This window comes from Ostrinia furnacalis, unplaced genomic scaffold, assembly GCF_004193835.3.
Source record: "Ostrinia furnacalis isolate ACB-3 unplaced genomic scaffold, ASM419383v2 OfSCF2357, whole genome shotgun sequence".
NCBI lineage: Eukaryota > Metazoa > Arthropoda > Insecta > Lepidoptera > Crambidae > Ostrinia > Ostrinia furnacalis.
The window spans coordinates 1,375,706-1,395,108 of NW_021132596.1; the positions used below are offsets into that span (position 1 = coordinate 1,375,706).

Sequence of the window (19,403 nt, forward strand, 5' to 3'; positions counted from 1 at the left end):
AAACGTTTTATAAATCCGCGTTTACAATGATTTAATAAAAATATCTATATTCTCCGTAAAAGAGGTCATTTTTAAAAACGCACCTGACTCTTTCTACTTATTATTCGATCTCCCTCAGGCTTTATTTCTAGCCACTATTTACTTTCGCCACTAAAGCCTTGATCACACGTACCGAGTAAACGGGCGAGATTCTAAAATGGTTACTCGGTCGAGACAATGATGTAAGCGAGTAGCTGTTCACACGTGTTTTGAAATTAGCACAGTCAGTTCAGTTTTATTGAGACTTTTCTTTTTCTCTAATCTGTGGACGTGACGTCAATCATTTGGCCGAGTGGTGAGTGGCGAGACAGTGCACGTTCAGACCTGCCGAGCGAGCGAGCGAGAGTGCGGGGCAGCGGGAGGGTGGACACTCGGCCTAGTAAGTAGAACGGGAGTCGAGCTACTGTCTCGCCGCTTTGCTCGGCCGAGCACTCGGCGCTATGTTCATACGCACCGAGTACTCGGCCGAGAGCACTGTCTCGCTCGATTACTCGGTACGTGTGATCAAGGCTTAAACTATCCTTTCTTCAGATTTTCTTCCGTTCTTGCCCTATTGCCACTCCATTTTAAACCTTACCCCATTTGTGTTAAGGCAAAACAATAAAAACTTCAATAATCCTCACTGTGACATCAGAAGCCGGTGACGTTTCTGATGGCCTTCTCCTCGTCGTGCGGTGCCATCTGGCGGTTGGAGTGGAACTCCATGGAGAAGGATGCCAGTCCCGAGCTCAGAGACCGGAGTGTCGTCGAGTAGCCCAGCAGTTCGGACAGCGGCGCGAGGCACTCGATCACCTGGGAGATTTTATTTTATTGTAATAATCATCATCATTTTTATAGTCATCATTATTATTTTAGAAAATTGCAAAGGCAAGTCTGCCTTTGCAATTTTTTAAAACGCAACGACTGGACGTCCCCCAAGATGCGTCATAGATGACCTTTCGCTTTTTTTGTCACTACCAGTTCGCGTTATCTTTGAAAACCCTTGGCTTTTTCCAAAACTTTGGCTCATATAGGCTAAAGTAGTTTTTTGGTCGAAAGGGTCGATAAAATGATTAAATAAACGATTTGGTCAAGGATGTTTTTTGGCCCAAGCTTTATTTTTTACCGAAGCTAGTCCTTCATGTCGTTGCCGCAAGTTAGATGTGCACGCAACAGTTGAATGTTTTTCTCCGAAGGCAGTTTTTCTGGCCAAAGTTGCCAGTTACTTAGCCCCTAGATTAAATGCTTTGTTTCACCTTGTTCTGGTGTCGCAGCTGTACGTGCGTTAGATTGCCTCTCGCGCCACCTCTAGCGACATCACAGGTTCAAGCAAGACTGAGTCTACACCTGCTGGCAATAGAAGCTACAATAGCTCAACTCACCTTGTTCTGGTGTCGCAGCTGTATGTGTCTGATCTCGGCGCGGCGCCGCGTGAGGTCGGTCAACACTCGCGCCGCGTGGCTTTCGGGACACACTACTTTCAGCGATATCAAGGTTCAAGCAAGACTGAGTCTACACCTGCTGGCAATAGAAGCTACAATGCCCCAACTCACCTTGTTCTGGTGTCGTAGCTGTATGTGTCTGATCTCAGCGCGGCGCCGCGTGGCTCTCGGGACACACTACTTCCAGCGACACAGGTTCAAGCAAGACTGAGTCTACACCTGCTGGCAATAGAAGCTACAATGCCCCAACTCACCTTGTTCTGGTGTCGCAGCTGTATGTGTCTGATCTCAGCGCGGCGCCGCGTGAGGTCGGTCAACACTCGCGCCGCGTGGCTTTCGGGACACACTACTTCCAATGACATCACAGGTTCTAGCAGCATTGAGTCTGCTTCCTCGAACACCTGGCAATATACGAACAGTTTAGGCGGTTATCACACTGCGCTGCGCTCCGCCGCGGAGCGCGTGATTTCATATAAAAATTCACGCGCGCGGACGCGTTGTCAGTGTGAAGTGCCGCGCGTGTTTTCCATACAAACTGAGGTACTTGCATACAATTATTAAATCAGTCGCCCCGCGCTCCGTCGCAGTGTGATAACCGCCTTACTACGATAACAGCAAAAGATATTGTTTTAATAGGCTTCTGTAAAAAAGGTTATACAACCCGGGCGAGTCAACTGCGCACCAGGCCACTGTGACGTCACATCGACGCTCTGCTACGAACGCGGGGAGATGTGCGGGTAAGTGGGAGGGAGAGTCGCATTTCAACGAGGTGCGCAGTTAGCTCGATCAGGTTGTAGTTTTATTGTAAACAAATCCCAAGTAACCCAAATAACCTCGTCATGTTAGGTGTTACTACGATAATCTAGCGGTTGATGGGGACCAAATTAGCGCTCTCCAATCTTTTGTGGGCAGTCTGATGCTCACCGACCGATGACCGATGTCCCGTTGCCCGACGTTGATTATTGTCGCCTCTGCTTTTAAGTTTCATAAATATGTCAATGGGGCCGTCTTTCGCTATCGTTACGTAATATCTGAGATATTAGTGGAAACGTGATTTATGTAAAAAAAAGTATCGAAAACAAGCAGCACAAAAGTTTTTTTTTTGTAACACATTGTATTTTTTGTACAGCACATCACAAAATAAGCCCTATTCCAAGTGCTTTAGATGTCACTGACCTTCCGGGTATCCAAAACAAGCAGCACAAAAATCTCATTTTTTTGCAATAAATTGTATTTTTGTACACTGTATTTTTGACTGGCCTATTCCAAGTACGTTAGATGTCACTGACCTTCCGGAGGCACTGCACGACGGTGGCGCCGAGCACGGAGTCGGACGTGCTGCGCGTCACTTCCAGCCAGTGTAGCGTCACCTGCACGTCCACCAGCTACCCAGGGGACCAATACAACAATGTTATACAGGGTGGAAACGATAAGTGATCTCACGCGATTATTTCTAAACTATACAAGATATCCAAAAACTGGTTACTGATCCTGAAAGTGCTTCACGAGCTCTTTCCAACGGTATAAGTAATAGGTTACAGAATTAACTGGATCTATCCGAAAATTCAATGTTTTCAGCCTCCATACTAAAAGACAATGCCGGAAATTGGCGTCTTTTTTTTTTCGCGCGGCCAGCGACCAAACTTTGTTTTTTGATTACAAAATAGTGTAATAAACCAAACTTACTAAAACATGTATACCTATAAACTCAGTCTGAACTGAGTTACGAGCATTAGAAGTTTAATGATTTTCATACTAGATTTACTTTTTGCGCGCAAAGTTTTGTAAGAAATTGCAACAAAATAGTAAAATTGTATGTGTAAACAAACAATATCATCCATTAAAGGCTCCAGACATCAGTATGGAGCAGAATCAGCGCAATAAAAAATAGCGCAATATTTTGTTGCAATTTCTTACAAAACTTGCGCACAAAAAGCAAATCTAGTATGAAAATCATCAAACTTCTAATGCTCGTAACTCAGTTCAGACTGAGTTTAGAGGTATACATGCCATAGTAAGTTTGGTTTATTACACTATTTTGTAATCAAAAAACAAAGTTTGGTAGATGGCCGCGCGAAAAAAAAAAGACGCCACTTTCCATACAAAATCTGGCATTGCCATTTATGCCAGCCACACAATATTAGAAGTGTTAATTTTTTTTATTAAATAATAAACACTTAAATTGAACTCGTCAATTGCATTCTTATTTAAAATTATTCTTGAAAAACATTGGTTTTAGGCTTTACTTGCTATAATAGTATCAAGACATGAGTGCCATGACTGTGGCAGTACTAAATGTATGGAACCTGGAAACATTGAATTTTCGGATAGATCCAGTTTATTTTGTAACTTATTATTGGTACCGTTGGATAGAGCTCGTGAAACACTTTCAGGATCAGTGATATCTTGTATATTTTAGAAATAATCGAGTGAGATCACTTATCGTTTCCACCCTGTATAGGATGGTCATGTCAAGAACGCGAGAGCAAGGAATGGACAGGGGATCAACAAGAATAAATTATACAGGGTGGTCTTGTCAAGAGAGCACAAGAGCAGGGGAGTATCATTCCTCAGTTTAGACACATTAGGCGCATGACAGTAAGATGCTAATCAGAAGCACGCGAGACGCGTAATTTTTTTTTGTGATTTTTGCATCGAACAATGATTTGCAAACAATCTTTTTTTGCTTCACAATTTGGCTACCGAATTTACCCTTTAAATACGATACACAAACTGATTGTTCTATTATTTATTTGTACATACAATTTCTATTGATGTAACAAGTAATTAAAGGAATCATGTACTCAATAGTATTGGTCCTTCGAGCCGGATATAGAAAAAAGAGCTAAAATAAGTTGTGATAGTAGTTGTGTAAGTTTGTTAAAGATCTAGGGGAACTTACCGGGCAGCCAAGCTTGGGCCCGTGCTGTAGGGCCGTGGCGACGGCGGTGTTTATGGTCTGCAGCGTGCGAGGGTGGATGTGAGACAGGTTGGCCGCGCTTTCGGCCGATTTGTCTAGCCTGGAGACAAGATTTAAGATTTCTAATAAGAGGTGCGATTGTTTGTAACATAACGTAGCAGTGCAGATTTAGGGAGAAGCCATACGGTGAATTTAGGGAAATTTTGCCGCAGCACTGCAGACTGTACACATGTGGTATGCGGCGTCGCAACGGCAACGGCACCGTCTCGCTCAATCGAAGTGCGGTGTGCCTGCGGTGCGGCGCCGGAACGCACCGTCTGGCATATCATTGATTTTTATATGAAGGACGCCGCAGCGACACCGCTCCGGCACCGCGACCGCACCGCACCGTGTGACTTCTCCCTTAATGTCAATTGAGAGTCCAACTTAGGGTTCGCGGCCCCAAGGAAATCCACTATGCTGGGACGGGACGGGATTCACGCACATATCCATGAGGTCCGCAAACAAAATAAAAATGACAGAAAAAATTGGTATACCTATAAATTTTCTCTGACCCTGATAACACAATTCAGGGTCTACTTTTTGTGACATACATAATTTGTGTAATACTTTTTCAAGAGTATTTTCAGTCTATGGGTAATCGTGTACTAAAACTAAACTGACCTCAACACCTTATCATGCGCGACCTTCGCATTCTTGGCAGACATGGTGATCTTGACCTGCTGCTTGAAGCTGCCGATCTTCCTGTCCACCGCTAGGGTATGCTTAGCGGTTCCTACCAGAGCCTCGCGGTAGGCGATCTGAAGCAGCCCTAGTTCCACTTCTATCTTGTACTCGCGGATGATTCGCTCCTTTATGATTTCTAGGTGAAGCTCGCCCATGCCTGTAAATGGACCGTGAGATGAGTTGCCGTGAGTGCTCATATTTTAGATGGAGTATCGATAGAAGAAGCGTTAGTATCGATGGAGATATTTCTCTATGTTGCTTGTTCGACATTACATGTTCAAAAAATGTATATGTGTTACAAGTGGTTGTTTTATTCTTCTGCGTGTTATATTTTTTTAAAGAAATAAACGAGGCAACCTGCACGGGTCTAAGCTAGGTTTTCAGGCATCTAATCTGCTTTAGCAGAAATGCTTGAGAACTGTACCTCTAGCATGAACAACTTTCGTCTTCGAATCGTTTGCGTACTCGATAAAATTCGATACTCAATCTTCGAATTAAACGATAACGTGACAATTTTGATTCTCAAAATAAGTTACGTGCAAGCACATCTCATACCTACTAAGTTCACTTTACGACACGTTCACAAGGGCGCTGTTGCAGTTTTCTTACTAAATCTTTTGATGGCGATTCGAGTACGCAAACGATTTGAACTCGAAAGTTTTTCGTGCTAGCTGTACTGGCTATGGATAACGGGAATGCTTACCAGCCAAGACCATCTGGCCGGTCTCGTCATCGGTGGAGACGCGAAGACTCGGGTCTTCCCGGGTGAGCTCGGCAAGTGCTATGTCAAGTGCGTTCTGGTACGCAATGCTCGGAGGCTCGATGGAGCACAGGAACACTGGCTCGGGGATTGTGGTTCCTGGGAATCACGACACATGAAAAATAAGCAAAACTAGAAATATAATCACGCAAGACACGTCAAGCGTGATTTTCTGTGATTAGATGCTTTTTTTACGTTTTTTAGTACCAACCCAGTTACACAAAGCAATTTTAGGTCTATGAAGAGTGAAATCATTAGTCAAAAGAACTTAACCAATCCTCTGTATAGGACACAACATGTTGAACATTTTCATGAATATAAAGTTCAAAATATGGAGTCAATATTCATTTATTGGCGCTAAAAAGGCAACTTGGCAAGTTAGTAAAAACAAATGGTGCAATCTGTAACTGAAAAGTTGACAGGTTCTCAATAATAATTAAAATACATGTTCCTTTTCATCCAATATTTCATTATAAAACAGGCTTTTACATCTTTGGACTTACCGATTCCTAACAGCACGTCAGCTAACTCCTCATTACTGGGCTCTGTCTCCAAAGCTTGGAGTCTCTGACGGGCGCTCGGCAGCATCAGCTGTTCCACCTTATCCTGCTGCTTCAGGGTGGTTGCAAGCCGTTCCTTGGCGCGGCCAGCAGCCGACTGCGTTGACGTCACCAGGTCGCCGGTCATCGTCGCCTGGAATGAAGCTGTAGTTTACGTTTACTCATGTCTTTAAGGAAAATAAGGGTATGCGAAAATAGGTTAGAGCATAATAATAATGGGCGTGCCCATTCGGATGGGTTGGGCAGCTGCCCCCCTTTGGAAATCTTGCAGAAAAAGTATGAACTTGCCTAAAAGCGCTACAGTCACTTCGAAGGAGCTGATGTCAAATGAATTTAATTGATCGTTGTTATTTACTTGCACAAATTACAACATACAAGCTAAAATGATAGCGCTACAAATCTAGTCAGTAAGTACTAAGTTATTTAATTTTAGCGTTAAGATTCGCATCTCACACTAATTTGATATTTGAAATTCCCGTCTTAGGCATTTCGATTTTTTCAAGTTAGGGGGCGTCCATAAATTACGTGAGACAATTTTGGCTATTTTTCAACCCCCCCGCCCCCCTTGGTGAGATTTGGTGAGATTTTGCCTGACCCCCTCCCCAACCCCCAAATCTCACGTGATATTTAAAAAAATCCGAAATTAATAGTTTTGGAGTAATATAACTGAGAAACATTGTTTTTTTGTGTGCTTTAACGTTGTCGCTAATGAGTGCATTAAAAAGATCTATAAAGTTGAAGATTTTAGTTCTTGAAAGTATCTGCTAGGGACGCTGTACAATCATCATACATTTTAATGTATGTCATTTTTTACGCAGTCGCTAGCGGATGACGATTGATGTAAAATCGCACTAAGCCCACTGATTACGAATAGATCCAGAAAAACACGTGTAGTGACAGTGGTTAGTACTAGGGTCACATTGTTTTTTTACAGAAGTACCTAGTCTAATTGTTCCTTTCTACAAAATCACAAATAATCTAGAAAAATCGATTTTGATAAAAAAAGAACTTGTTTTATAATTTTCTTAATTTCGTCATTTATTCTGCATTTTAGTATTCACACATGCAGACGGAAGCATTTTTAGTTTTATTTGTTTAGACGGTATAGAATAAAATGACATTATCATCATACAAATATCATTTTTTAGTCCTGACAAGGAACCCTTATAGTTTCGATATGTCTGGCTGTCTGTCTGTCCGAGGTTTTGCTTGGAAACTATTGGCACTAGGGAGCTGTAATTTTGTAGAGGTATGTATATTAATGGGACAATATTATTTGATCCTCTAAAAACTAATTGATCTTTTTTGTATGTGCACTTTTAAAAATAAATGATGTTTTTTATTATATTTTATCTTTATATTAATTATTGGGTCTATATTAGTTGATCTACGGATAAATTATGAATGATCTTCATTAAAGGTAACATAATATTCATGTTTAATATACTCTTTTAATATTTGGTAAACAAAAATAATATTTGATCCTCTTTTTTAGTTATTGATCTTTAATTTTGTTAATTTGATGATTTTTATATCAAGTTTGCCTTTTAATATTGATCACCTAATAAATACATTTCGATCTATGTATAACTTAACTTTAAAATATATTTGATCTAACAAAAAATATTATTGGTTAATATTTTTAATTAAAAAATATCTTTTAATTTACGCGGTACTTTGTGGTTGAGTGACAATCGTCCGTCATTGGTTACTGAGTTGGCCAAGGGCTTAGCGGCCAATAAGCAAGCAGAATGGTACATTGCCATGTTTGTTTAAATTACAAGCTTTGCTTAGTTTGGGACTAGAGGCGCTATGTAAAATAATTTCTTACTTCTGACATCCCTGAACCCGACATCATAATTTTTACCTCTTTATTTTTTTCAAATCGCAAGGTTGATTTTCTCTTAGTATACCGATCTCGACCGTGATCAGTGACCATAAAGTCATCTGTCAACGGGTCGATTAGACACGATAAAAGCACTAAACGATATTTGTTTACTTTTAGTGCGACATCGGGTCGTAAGGACCTGATAAGTTTTCTTTTCCAAATATTTACTGTGTTTGACGAAACAATTGCAAAACAATATTTATATTTCGTACTACTGAAAAGACCGAATATATCATCCCGCACCAACGCATCCAGCACCTAAGGTCAATTCGACCCGATAACGCAGTGTGAACGTGTTAAGTATGCTTTTTTAATAAAAAAAAATCTTTAAACATCAAGTGCCTTTAAATAGTTTCCATCCTTTGACTACAACTTAATAAAAATAAGTACCATAACATAATTATTTTGAAGATTATTTGATATAGATAAAAAATAATTTATACAAATCGAATTATTTAAAAAAGTATCACAATATTGAATATTTGGTGCTCATTTCCTATATTTTTGAGGACCAACAAGTAACGATCAGACATAATTTTTACATCTCAAATTTTTTTTGCGTAGTTCAAAAGAGGTTAAAATATCGATCGATTTCATTTATTTTATGTCTCAAAGAAAGAGGATCAATCATTAAAATAGATGACCATTTAGATTTTTTTATTTGCCATTTTTGCTAATTTAAAAAGATCATTTAAATACATGCCTATATTAATCACGCCGACAAAACGGTAGAATTAAATTTTGAAAAACAATTTTTTTTAGCGTAGCTCCCCTACCCTTTACAAGTGGGGATGAATTTCTTTTTTCGTCTTCTACCCCATCGTGTGGGGTATCGTTGGATAGGTCTTTTAAAATGGCTTAGGGGTTTCTAAGACCATTTTTCGATTTAGGGATCCGTTTGCAAAATGTTTATGTTTAAAATGCCAATTTTTGTTCGAGTAGGGCGTCCTCCCCGCTAAAAACTAAACTGTTGGCTTGATAAATCTGGAAAAATTCAAGATTATAGTGCTTTTTTATGAACTTTCAAGGAAAACTATAGCGGTTAAGATAGATCAGTTAGTTCAAGAGTAATAGTCGTTTTACTCATGTATTATAAAATTTCATACCTAACAAAAATTCCTTAGAAGAAAATTTTAAAAGTGACTTTAGATGAAGTAATTGCTTACTTTTAAAATATATTGTGATAACGACGGACAACTACGGAACCCTACACTGCGCGTGCCACGACACGCACTTGGCCATTTTTTTACTTAAGATTTAAACACAATTTTCTGGCAAACTCTATTTCTCTATTTCTTGTGGAAAAAAATACGTGATATTTCCCGAGACCCCCCCTCTCCCCCACGTGAGATTTAGTGAGGTTTTTGTTGACCCCCTCCCCCCCCTAAAAGCCTCACGTAATTTATGGACGCCCCCTTATTTATAATTTTCAAAGTAAGTACTAACTTCACAAAATATTATGTTGGTAACACTGACCTTGAGAGCACTAACGACAGCGATATTCCCAGCGGTGACCGTCTCAACTGGCTTGTATTCGTCCGCGAGAGCTACGTATAAAGCCCCAGCCTGAATAAAAATACAGGCAAAACAGGTTAAACAACTGTTTTAAGTATTTTACTGCAATAGTAACAAAATCATTATTTTTCTGTGTATACCTGTTCACTTCGATCCCTGGCCAAGTTGTATATCTTCTGTCCCTTGTTGATCTCTCCTCCATACAGCCTCAAGAACGTCAGAACCCCCCTCTGATCGTCGTGCTGTACTTTAAACGCACGCGCAGCCAAGTCCTGCCCGAAACACTTATACAGTTCGTTGCATTGCAGCGGAGAAGGCAGATAAGATATTACACCATCCATCAACGTCTGAACTCCTATATTCTTGTATGAACTACCACAAAGCAATGGAAACCCTTTCATGTCTATGGTACATCTCCTAACTGCTGCTTCAATGTCTTTACTTTTCAAATTATCCAGAGATTCTTGTTGTATGATAGTGTCGGCTAGCTGGTCGTCCATAGAAGATAGAGTGTCGACGAGTTGCCTATGGCTGTCCATAGAGGTCTCCCACTTGTGGCCGTCTTTGGTTTCAGTCAGTTTTCGCCGGATGAAGTTCTGACCACGGCCTTGCGTCCAGATTACTTCTTCTAGTGTGATTAAATCTATGAGACCTGAAATATGGGCAATTAGTGCATAAAGTATTTTCAGATAAAACACAAACGAAAGTACGACAACATAGGAGTAAGGGTTGCTAGTGCTACACACACATTTGGGCCGGCATCTTCGGCTCGGCAGTATTTGTTTTACGACAATGCCGACCCGAAGAAATTACTAAGTACTTACATTTCGGTTAATTCATTCGGGTCAACACCTCATTAAAATCGGAAGAATATGTGGAACAAAAAAGTGCCTAGTGCCCGTTGCCGATAATGCCCGCCGATTATAAGGGTTGTTATGCCAAAAGTGTAGGTTTCAATTTAAGGCTATCTGGATCCTAAACCTTTTCATAATCTAACTGATCCTTCCCGCACCTATAAACCGTCCCTCATGATGCACGGGCGCGTGCAGCACTAACGGCTGCGCTTGCAACTTGTCCCTGACGGCGCGCGCGCACGCAGCGTGGTCGGCGTCGGCGCGGTCCATCTTGTTAAGGTAGATGAGCCGCGGCACGCGGTAGCCGCCGGCCTGCCGCCACACTGTGAGCGTCTGCGCTTCTACTCCTGCAATAATATAGTCAGAATCAAGAAAACTCTTAGGCCCAGAACAGACGGTGAAACGCAACTGCAACGAAACTGCAACTTTCTGATGATTCTGATGAATGAAACTGAAACTGAAAGTTTCAAACTGGTCGCGTCATGTGTTATCTCTCAACGGACGCTATGGCAGAAACTTAGATGCAACTCAAAAGTAACTAGCAGTTGCAGTTTCGTTGCAGTTGCGTTTCACCGTCTGTTCTGGGCCTAAGTTGGGATAATTGAAAAAGAGGTTGACACAGGTGACTGAGTTTCTTCCACCAATTCTTTTCAACACCAGCCCATATCGTCGCCAATCGATCAATGATTATGAGCAAGTGTATTTTTGTAGGGATGTTTTGAATAATATACATTCAGGTCACATTACATATGTTGTCCTGAAGTGGCGGGAAGGCAAGTTTTGCCTTGAAAAGGGCCTAAGTAAAATACTGAATAAATGATTGGAATTTGTGGCATGACTCAAAAAGTATCTTTTGCCTGATGTAGCTACATGTGTTAAGAGTGTGGCTACAAGTCAGATATTGTAACTTCCTGGGTCTCTATCTTATCAGAAGTTTAAATATGAATTTTGACATCCCTGACTAAAAAAATCTTTATCATCAGTTACTCCCACAAACTACATGCACTATTTCAACTTTAAAACCTTTTGATGGTGGTGGTAGTAGTAGATTAAACAATAACTTGGTTCTTTAATCTTAGTCAGCTGTGGAAAAATACTTCAGAATAGCTCAACTTCAATTATTAGTTTTACCAGCAGAAGCATCCATGACTATCACAGCCCCATCAAGCACAGCAAGGCTCTGTTCCACTTCCATGGTGAAGTCAATGTGCCCCGGGGTGTCTATCAAGTTGATCTGGCTGCCTCTCCATGGGAACGACACTGCAGCAGCTGTTCATGGAATATCAAGTAACAATTTAATATCTCATCATCTTTGACCACTCAAATAACACACGCACACACAAGGGTACACATAGAACTTTTTAAATAAAATACTCAGATGTGAACTGCAGAACACAACTTTAATGACTTTAAGTGCTAGTTCTTACATGTAATGGTGATTCCACGCTGCCTCTCCTGTTCCATGTAATCGGTGACTGTGTTCCCATGGTGTACCTCTCCCATGGACCGAATTTTGCCGGAGTAGAAGAGCATGCGCTCGGTTGTGGTAGTCTTACCTGAAATTGAAATAGACCACTACAAATCAATCTTGTACACTATTTTAATGTTTATATTATGATTCCATTCTCCGTTTTTATTTATTGGTCAGAGGGTATTTCCTTAAATTATGTATTTATGGAGAATTTTAATGGAAACAGATTGGTTCTTAGTATGATCATAACATAACCTCCAGCCTCCAGTTGGAATTTTCATGGCTCTTTTTCAAGTAATGTATTAGGGAATTTGACCGAACTGAATGAAAAGCAAAAGGGGGCCAATTATGAGCTACCATTTGCGGGATATTATAAAGGTAAAATAAAATAACAACTAAATTCTAACCTGCATCTATGTGGGCTAATATACCAATATTCCTTATATTTTCAATATTACTATCGCTTGCACTAGAAGAGTAATTTCGTATAGGTGCTTTTCTAAGAAGTTTTCTGTAATAATTAACATAGCAAAAAGTCTTCATTTTCTTTGATTTGCACGGCCCCAAATTCACACTCCCCAGCACTCAGCTGATTTTGATTGATTTTGATGACAAGAGTTTGAGTTTGACAGCTGACATTTGACAGACCAGCCAGAAAGATTCGTTGTAGTGATTGTATTACTTTTCTCTATGGTAGTGATGTAGAATATAACGTTTCGGTATGTATGTTACATAGAATTAATCTTACTTTACGACCACATACTACTTTTGCCTACTAGGTCCTTGAGGCACGTTTTGATCGCTTCAAAAATAGATTCATCCCATTCGAAAGTGTATTTTTTTTAGTTTTGGAACAAAACATTTTTTTTATAATTAAAAAAAAAAACGTTTATTTGGCCGCACAACACAATACAAATTACAAATTAAAAAAACTTAAAATTAAAAATAAAATTGTACCAAACAGCCCCCCTAGACAAAACGCACTTTTTGATCGAATCGAAAATCGAATCCGTCAAAACTCCATACAAAAAAGGGGCTTTTCGACCACTTTTCGACTGGTTTGCGATTATAATTTGCACTTTGTCTAGACCCACTGGTCTTCGCTCAGCTTATGCCAAGCACGTAGTAACCTCGACGCTGATATTCCGCTGATTTGCCAAACTTTTGTTTTTCACGAGAGCCAAAGAAGAAAAAAACTTGTTTTAATGATTGTATGTAATAAAATATTTCTTAAAAAATATTTCCCGACACTTTTTCTTTTTTCGGTCGGCTTTCGAACTCATGAATACTATGGGACATCACTATTTCATTTATATGTTAATTATCTAACAAATCATGTAATTTATCTAACCGGCCACTGAAATTAATGTATAGAAATATTAAGAAATATCTTAAATACAAATAACTATAAAATAATATTGTTTTATATTTCAAATAACTCTTCTTTGGTTTTCGAACGTCATGTTTCCGAACGTGCACTACACTAATTCTATCTCACTCACTCTATTTATCCCTCTCTTTTCCTATGTATTACTTTTCTCTATGCCTCCCTCTCTCTTTCCTAAACAATGGCACCTGTGTCGATTTGTTTGTGTTGAATACGTAAATAAATTGATTTCAACTAAATTGTTTTAAACGGGAGTGTAAAAGTGTGTCAAGATGGGAGTTCCAGCATTTTTTCGGTGGCTCAGCCGTAAATATCCAAGTGTTATTGTAGAATGTATTGAACAAAAGGTAAAATGTATTCCTAACCTAAAAATGTTGTGGTATTTTTCACCGTGGTATTTTTTAAATTGTATTTCTCTGTATCTTTGCGATTCATTGGCCTATAATGGCAATAAATATCTAAATTCATTGACATAACTAGAAAACTACCATCAACCACGCAATATTTTCGTTGTGTCTACTTACATGATGTACATTACCTTGAATGATTTTCGATTGAAACGTCTATATTTTGTTATTTTCAGCCAACCGACGTAGATGGTCAGCTCGTGTACGTTGATTCTTCGTTACCAAACCCCAATGGGGTGGAATTTGACAATTTGTACCTGGACATGAACGGAATAATCCATCCCTGTACCCATCCTGAGGACAAGCCTCCCCCGAAAGATGAGGACGAGATGATGGTGGCCATCTTTGAATGCATCGACAGGCTGTTCCGCATCGTCAGGCCCAGGAAACTGCTGTACATGGCCATTGATGGTGTGGTAAGTTGCTGCTTCAAAAGTATTAATTTTACCTAATTAATTGACAGAGATAGTTAATACATAATGGTAAAACAAGTCAGGCGCGGATCCACCGTTGTGGGCACTGTGGGCATGCCCACAACCCTAATTTGCTTGTTTTAATTATAATCTATTGATAAGATCGATAGGCATGTATCATGTATGTATGTCCGGGCATGTAGTGATCCAACTCTCACTTTGCTAATTTTTGTGGGCTGGATCCGCGCCTGAAACAAGTTAAAAGTCCTTTGAGTAAGGAATATACAAATTCTACCCTCTGGTCAATTTTAATTTGGCTGACCATTTTTGAAACTAAATAACTCAGTTGTAACACCATTGCTGCACCATTTATATTTTATAGAAATAATTAAGTGTCTGTTTAATTTTTAAAAGGAAGTTATTATGGCCATATCCTAGCCTTAATGCCTAGTTTTGTGAATATCTATTTTGTTCTGTTCAATTTTCATCTAAATATATAAAACGAGAAACTGACTGACTGACTGACAGATCAACGCACAGCCTAAACGGCTAAACGTAGGCACTTGAAATTTGGAAGGGACGTAGCTTAGGTACCGTAGAGGTGCACTAAGAAAGGAATTCCCGAAATTCCCACGGGAACGGGAATTAGCGGGAAAAACGGGATTCACGCGTACGAAGTCGCGGGCGGCCGCTAGTCTCATATATATATAAAAATGAAACCCGTTTTCCGTTGTCACGACATAACATGAAAACGGCTTGACCGATTTGGCTGATTTTTTTTTGTAGTATTCTAATATTTTTTGTAGTTTTCTAATACTCTGTACAAGGTTTTTACGGAAAAAAATATAAAGAAAATCACTACGCTACGGCGGTACGAAGTTCGCCGGGTCAGCTAGTTTGTAAATAAAAAACCTCATTATGCCAATAAATATGCCAGTTGCTAATACATTGTTATTACACAGGCACCCAGAGCAAAGATGAACCAGCAAAGGTCCCGTCGTTTCCGTGCCTCCAAGGAGACTCAGGAGAAGATCGATGAGATCGCCCGCATCCGCTCCGAGCTTGAAAGCAAAGGGGCGTACCTTCCACCGGAGAGGCCCAAGGAAGCGCACTTCGACTCGAACTGCATTACTCCTGGGACACCGTTCATGGACAGGCTTAGTAAATGCCTTCATTACTATATTCATGACAGGTGAGAAGTGTATTTTTTTTACTACAAAAAGTTACAATCAAGATTGTTTATCTCAAAGCACTACTGGTAGGACAAAAAGAGCATTTGACAATTTAAAATAACTAATTTATTTAGTCTTAACTAATAAAGTTATCTATATATATAAAAGAAAGTCGTGTTAGTTACTTCGCTTATAACTCAAGAACGGCTGAACCGATTTAGCTGAAAATTGTCAGGGAGGTAGTTTAGAGCCAGGAGAAGGACATAGGATACTTTTTATCCCGTTCGAAATAAAAAAAGTCTGCTTATTTATTGACATTAAGGCGGAACAAAGTTCGCCGGGTCAGCTAGTTTTAAATAAAAATTTCAGGTCAAAACCTTAAGGTTTAAGGTATTTTTTACATATTTTACCCTTTTTCATTTTTTATTCTCCAAACCATGTCATAGCGTGAACTGGGCCAGTTTGTTGAATAGTAGTTTCCTAATGTGTACTTATTTACCAACAGATTAAACAATGACCCTGGCTGGAAGGGCATCAAGGTGATCCTCTCAGACGCAAACGTGCCTGGAGAGGGAGAACACAAGATTATGGACTACATCAGGAGGCAAAGGGGTAATCTCAAAATACTAGTTTCTTAAAATACAAAGAATGGAGTGCTATTGTAGAAAATTAAATTTGCAGTTTGTTCAATGTTATCACATGACGAGAGGTAAAACGCTAGTACATTATTATACTTATGCTGTTATATTAGTTTTTTTTATGCATAACAAGGCAGGTATTTGACGACAATAGTTAGATAAGAAGTGAAATATCACCTTAAGAGCGTTTACGCCGATTGGCGCAAAAACAGTACTTTTTCAACTCGTTACAATCATTAACCAGTAATATTACAAATATGTTATAGGCATAAATAGTTAGGTAATTTCGTCGTCTAAATAGTTAATTGAGAAAATATTGCGATTAGTTTAGTATTTAAGAATTCTATCAAGTTAAGTCCACACAGGTTTTGTAAATTTCCACTTTAGCGTCAGTTTACAAGCTGAAATTTTTATAAAAATACTGTGAAAACGATTTAACAAACATTTATATCCTATAGCATAGATCCTTGGGCAAATAGTTATCTGAGAAAATTTTTAGATTTAAGCATTTAACAATAAGAAATCACAAATTCAAAGAATGTGATATACCCAAAAATCAAAGTGATTTTTACACCATTATTCTTCTTTAATTCAACATAAAAATAGCTTAATATAATAAAATAACATCTTCTTTAAAATATTTACTTTGAAAAGATATATAATTCATTGTTATTGTTTTGCTATAAACATTTGGAAACTATTAAAAAACGCTGCGCGCGAATAATTTCCAATGATGCCCCTTGAAATGCCGCGCTTCGCGTAAACGCTCTTAAAAACAGCTTTAATTTTTATTACTTTTTAGCCCAACCGGACCACGATCCGAACACGCAGCACGTGCTTTGCGGAGCCGATGCGGATCTCATTATGCTGGGGCTGGCGACGCACGAGCCCAACTTCACTATCATCAGGGAAGAATTCAAGCCCAACAAGCCGAGGCCGTGCGACGTCTGCGGGCAGCTTGGTAAGTTATTTCGTGTGGCTTATGCAGCACGTGCATTTTGCAATGCGGAGCTAATACGGGTTTTATCATGCTGATGACACATTAAAGGCAATATGGGATCTATGGCAAGGCTGTGTGACGTTTGTAATATAATAACTCGTAAGGCCCGATTTCCACCAAGGCGGAGCAGAGCGGAGCGGAGAAAGAAAGAAAGAAAAATATTTTTATTTAGTCCAAACATCCTTAGACTACTTACAACAACATAATTACTTACTTATGTAGTTAAATTTGAACTAAAATGGCAACCACTCAGCATGTGCTATGCCCTAGGTCTGGACCTAGAGCATAAAGCTGGTATCGGAGAAGTGTTGAATAACCAATCAGATTTCATTATTTCTACTTCTCTTCTTCGCTCCGCACAGCTCCGCTCCGCGCCGCACTGCCGCCGCTGTCAAATGCTATTCAAAAAATTTGACGGCTCCACACTTCTCCGCTCTTCACTAAAATCTATCATCAGAAGTTACCATCACCATTATACAGGGTGGAAACGATAAGTGATCTCACTCGATTATTTCTAAACTATACAAGATATCCAAAAACTGGTTACTGATCCTGAAAGTGCTTCACGAGCTCTATCCAACGGTACCTATAATAGGTCACAAAATAAATTGGATCTATCTGAAAATTCAATGTATGGAAGCTGAAAAAATTGAATTTTCGGTTAGATCCAGTTAATTCTGTAACTTATTACTGATATCGTTTGAAAGAGCTCGTGAAGCACTTTCAGGATCAGTAAACTGATTACTGATTCTCGATTTTCGATATCTTGTATAGTTTGGAAATAATCGAATGAGATCACTTTTCGTTTCCACCCTGTATGAGGTTATTGGGAGTCTACAGCAAATAATGTACTTTCTCAGGTCACGAAATGAAAGAGTGCACCGGCACCACTCCCGACGCGGCCCTAGTCCGCTCAGACCCGGCCTTCGGCAACCAAGACAGCTTCATCTTCGTGCGCCTGAGCGTCCTGCGGGAATACCTGGAGCGAGAGCTGCAGATGCCCAACCTCCCCTTCCCGTATGACTTCGAACGGGCGCTGGATGACTGGGTGTTCATGTGCTTCTTCGTCGGCAACGACTTTCTGCCCCATCTCCCCAGCTTGGAAATCAGGGAGGGCGCCGTCGACCGACTCGTCAATTTGTATAAGAAGTGCGTCTATAACACTGGGGTAAGATAATCTTGTCTATTACTATTTTATATCATTCATAACTTTTTTGTCTTTATATTTTCTTACAAATAAGTATAGAAAGGCTCTACTGAGGCCATCGAGCATTGTGCCTAGATCCTCCAAGGTCTCAGCCATGACTACGATATCGTCCGCGAATCGAAGGTGGGTGATGTACTCGCCGTTGATATTTATGCCAAATCCGTTCCAGTCCAGAAGCTTGAAGACATCTTCCAGGACGGTGGTAAACAGTTTTGGAGATATGATGTCTCCATGAGATCCGCAGGAGAACCAAAGTAACCGACATATCTCGCAGAATTGCTAAAATCAAGTGGCAGTGGGCGGGGCACATAGCTCGTAGAGACGATGGCCGTTGGGGCAGGAAAGTTCTCGAGTGGCGACCACGGGCTGGAAGACGTAGCGTGGTCAGGCCTCCTACTAGGTGGACCGACGATCTGGTAAAGGTCGCGGGAAGAGCCTGGATGCGGGCAGCGCAGGACCGTTCATTGTGGAAAACCTTGGGGGAGGCCTTTGTCCAGCAGTGGACGTCATTTGGCTGAAACGAAGAAGTATAGAAAACATAATTCTTCATTCAAGTTTTATAGTTCATACCGCAAACAAAACAGCTTGTGCAACTTTCGTATGTGCACGTACACATCTACGTACACATTTTGACCTTAACTCTAGTTAGCGATCAAACAACTATTTCTTTTGATTGTATTGAAAATGAATCAGTTTGTGCATCCAAAAAAAATCTAGTAGACACAGGCTTTAATGGTTTTGATTTGAATAAGGATGAATCAGTTTTTTCACTTATAATATTATCTTTACCTCTCTATATCTCCACTGACTTAACCTGTAGATGTAGGCCCATGATTCTCGCCGTGATAAGCATTTATCGCGCCACTTTATCGATTATACGCGATAAGCCCTTACACTTGTCGTCTATTATGGATAAGATTTTATCACGGTACGCATCCTAGCCCCGTTACAAACTTGACCTTCACTGGTTGGGTTTTTATTGGCGGTCAAACTGTAGATCCTGGCTACACAGGAGTTGCAGCGGT

The 19,403-nt window shown here is 40.0% G+C and overlaps 2 protein-coding genes across 2 annotated transcripts; one reads left to right on the forward strand and one right to left on the reverse strand.

Annotated features, from left to right (window-relative positions):
• Positions 1–143: 143 nt before the first annotated feature.
• mRRF2 (mitochondrial ribosome recycling factor 2) lies at positions 144–12,753 on the reverse strand. Its single transcript, XM_028307839.1, has 13 exons — positions 12,562–12,753; positions 12,111–12,239; positions 11,815–11,952; positions 10,842–11,030; positions 9,970–10,481; positions 9,791–9,880; positions 6,370–6,559; positions 5,810–5,965; positions 5,044–5,263; positions 4,363–4,480; positions 2,750–2,845; positions 1,715–1,861; positions 144–831 (listed from the first exon to the last, which is right to left on the reverse strand). Exons 1-13 carry the CDS (start codon positions 12,695–12,697, stop codon positions 670–672), a joined length of 2,283 nt encoding a protein of 760 aa, XP_028163640.1. The 5' UTR covers positions 12,698–12,753; the 3' UTR covers positions 144–669.
• A 942-nt stretch (positions 12,754–13,695) lies between these two features.
• On the forward strand, positions 13,696–18,348 carry Rat1 (5'-3' exoribonuclease 2 Rat1). The gene is made up of 6 exons (XM_028307870.1): positions 13,696–13,888; positions 14,125–14,364; positions 15,324–15,553; positions 16,039–16,145; positions 16,974–17,132; positions 18,032–18,348. The coding sequence occupies exons 1-6, from the start codon at positions 13,814–13,816 to the stop codon at positions 18,346–18,348; spliced, it is 1,128 nt and encodes a 375-aa protein (XP_028163671.1). The 5' UTR covers positions 13,696–13,813.
• The last annotated feature ends 1,055 nt before the right edge of the window (positions 18,349–19,403 follow it).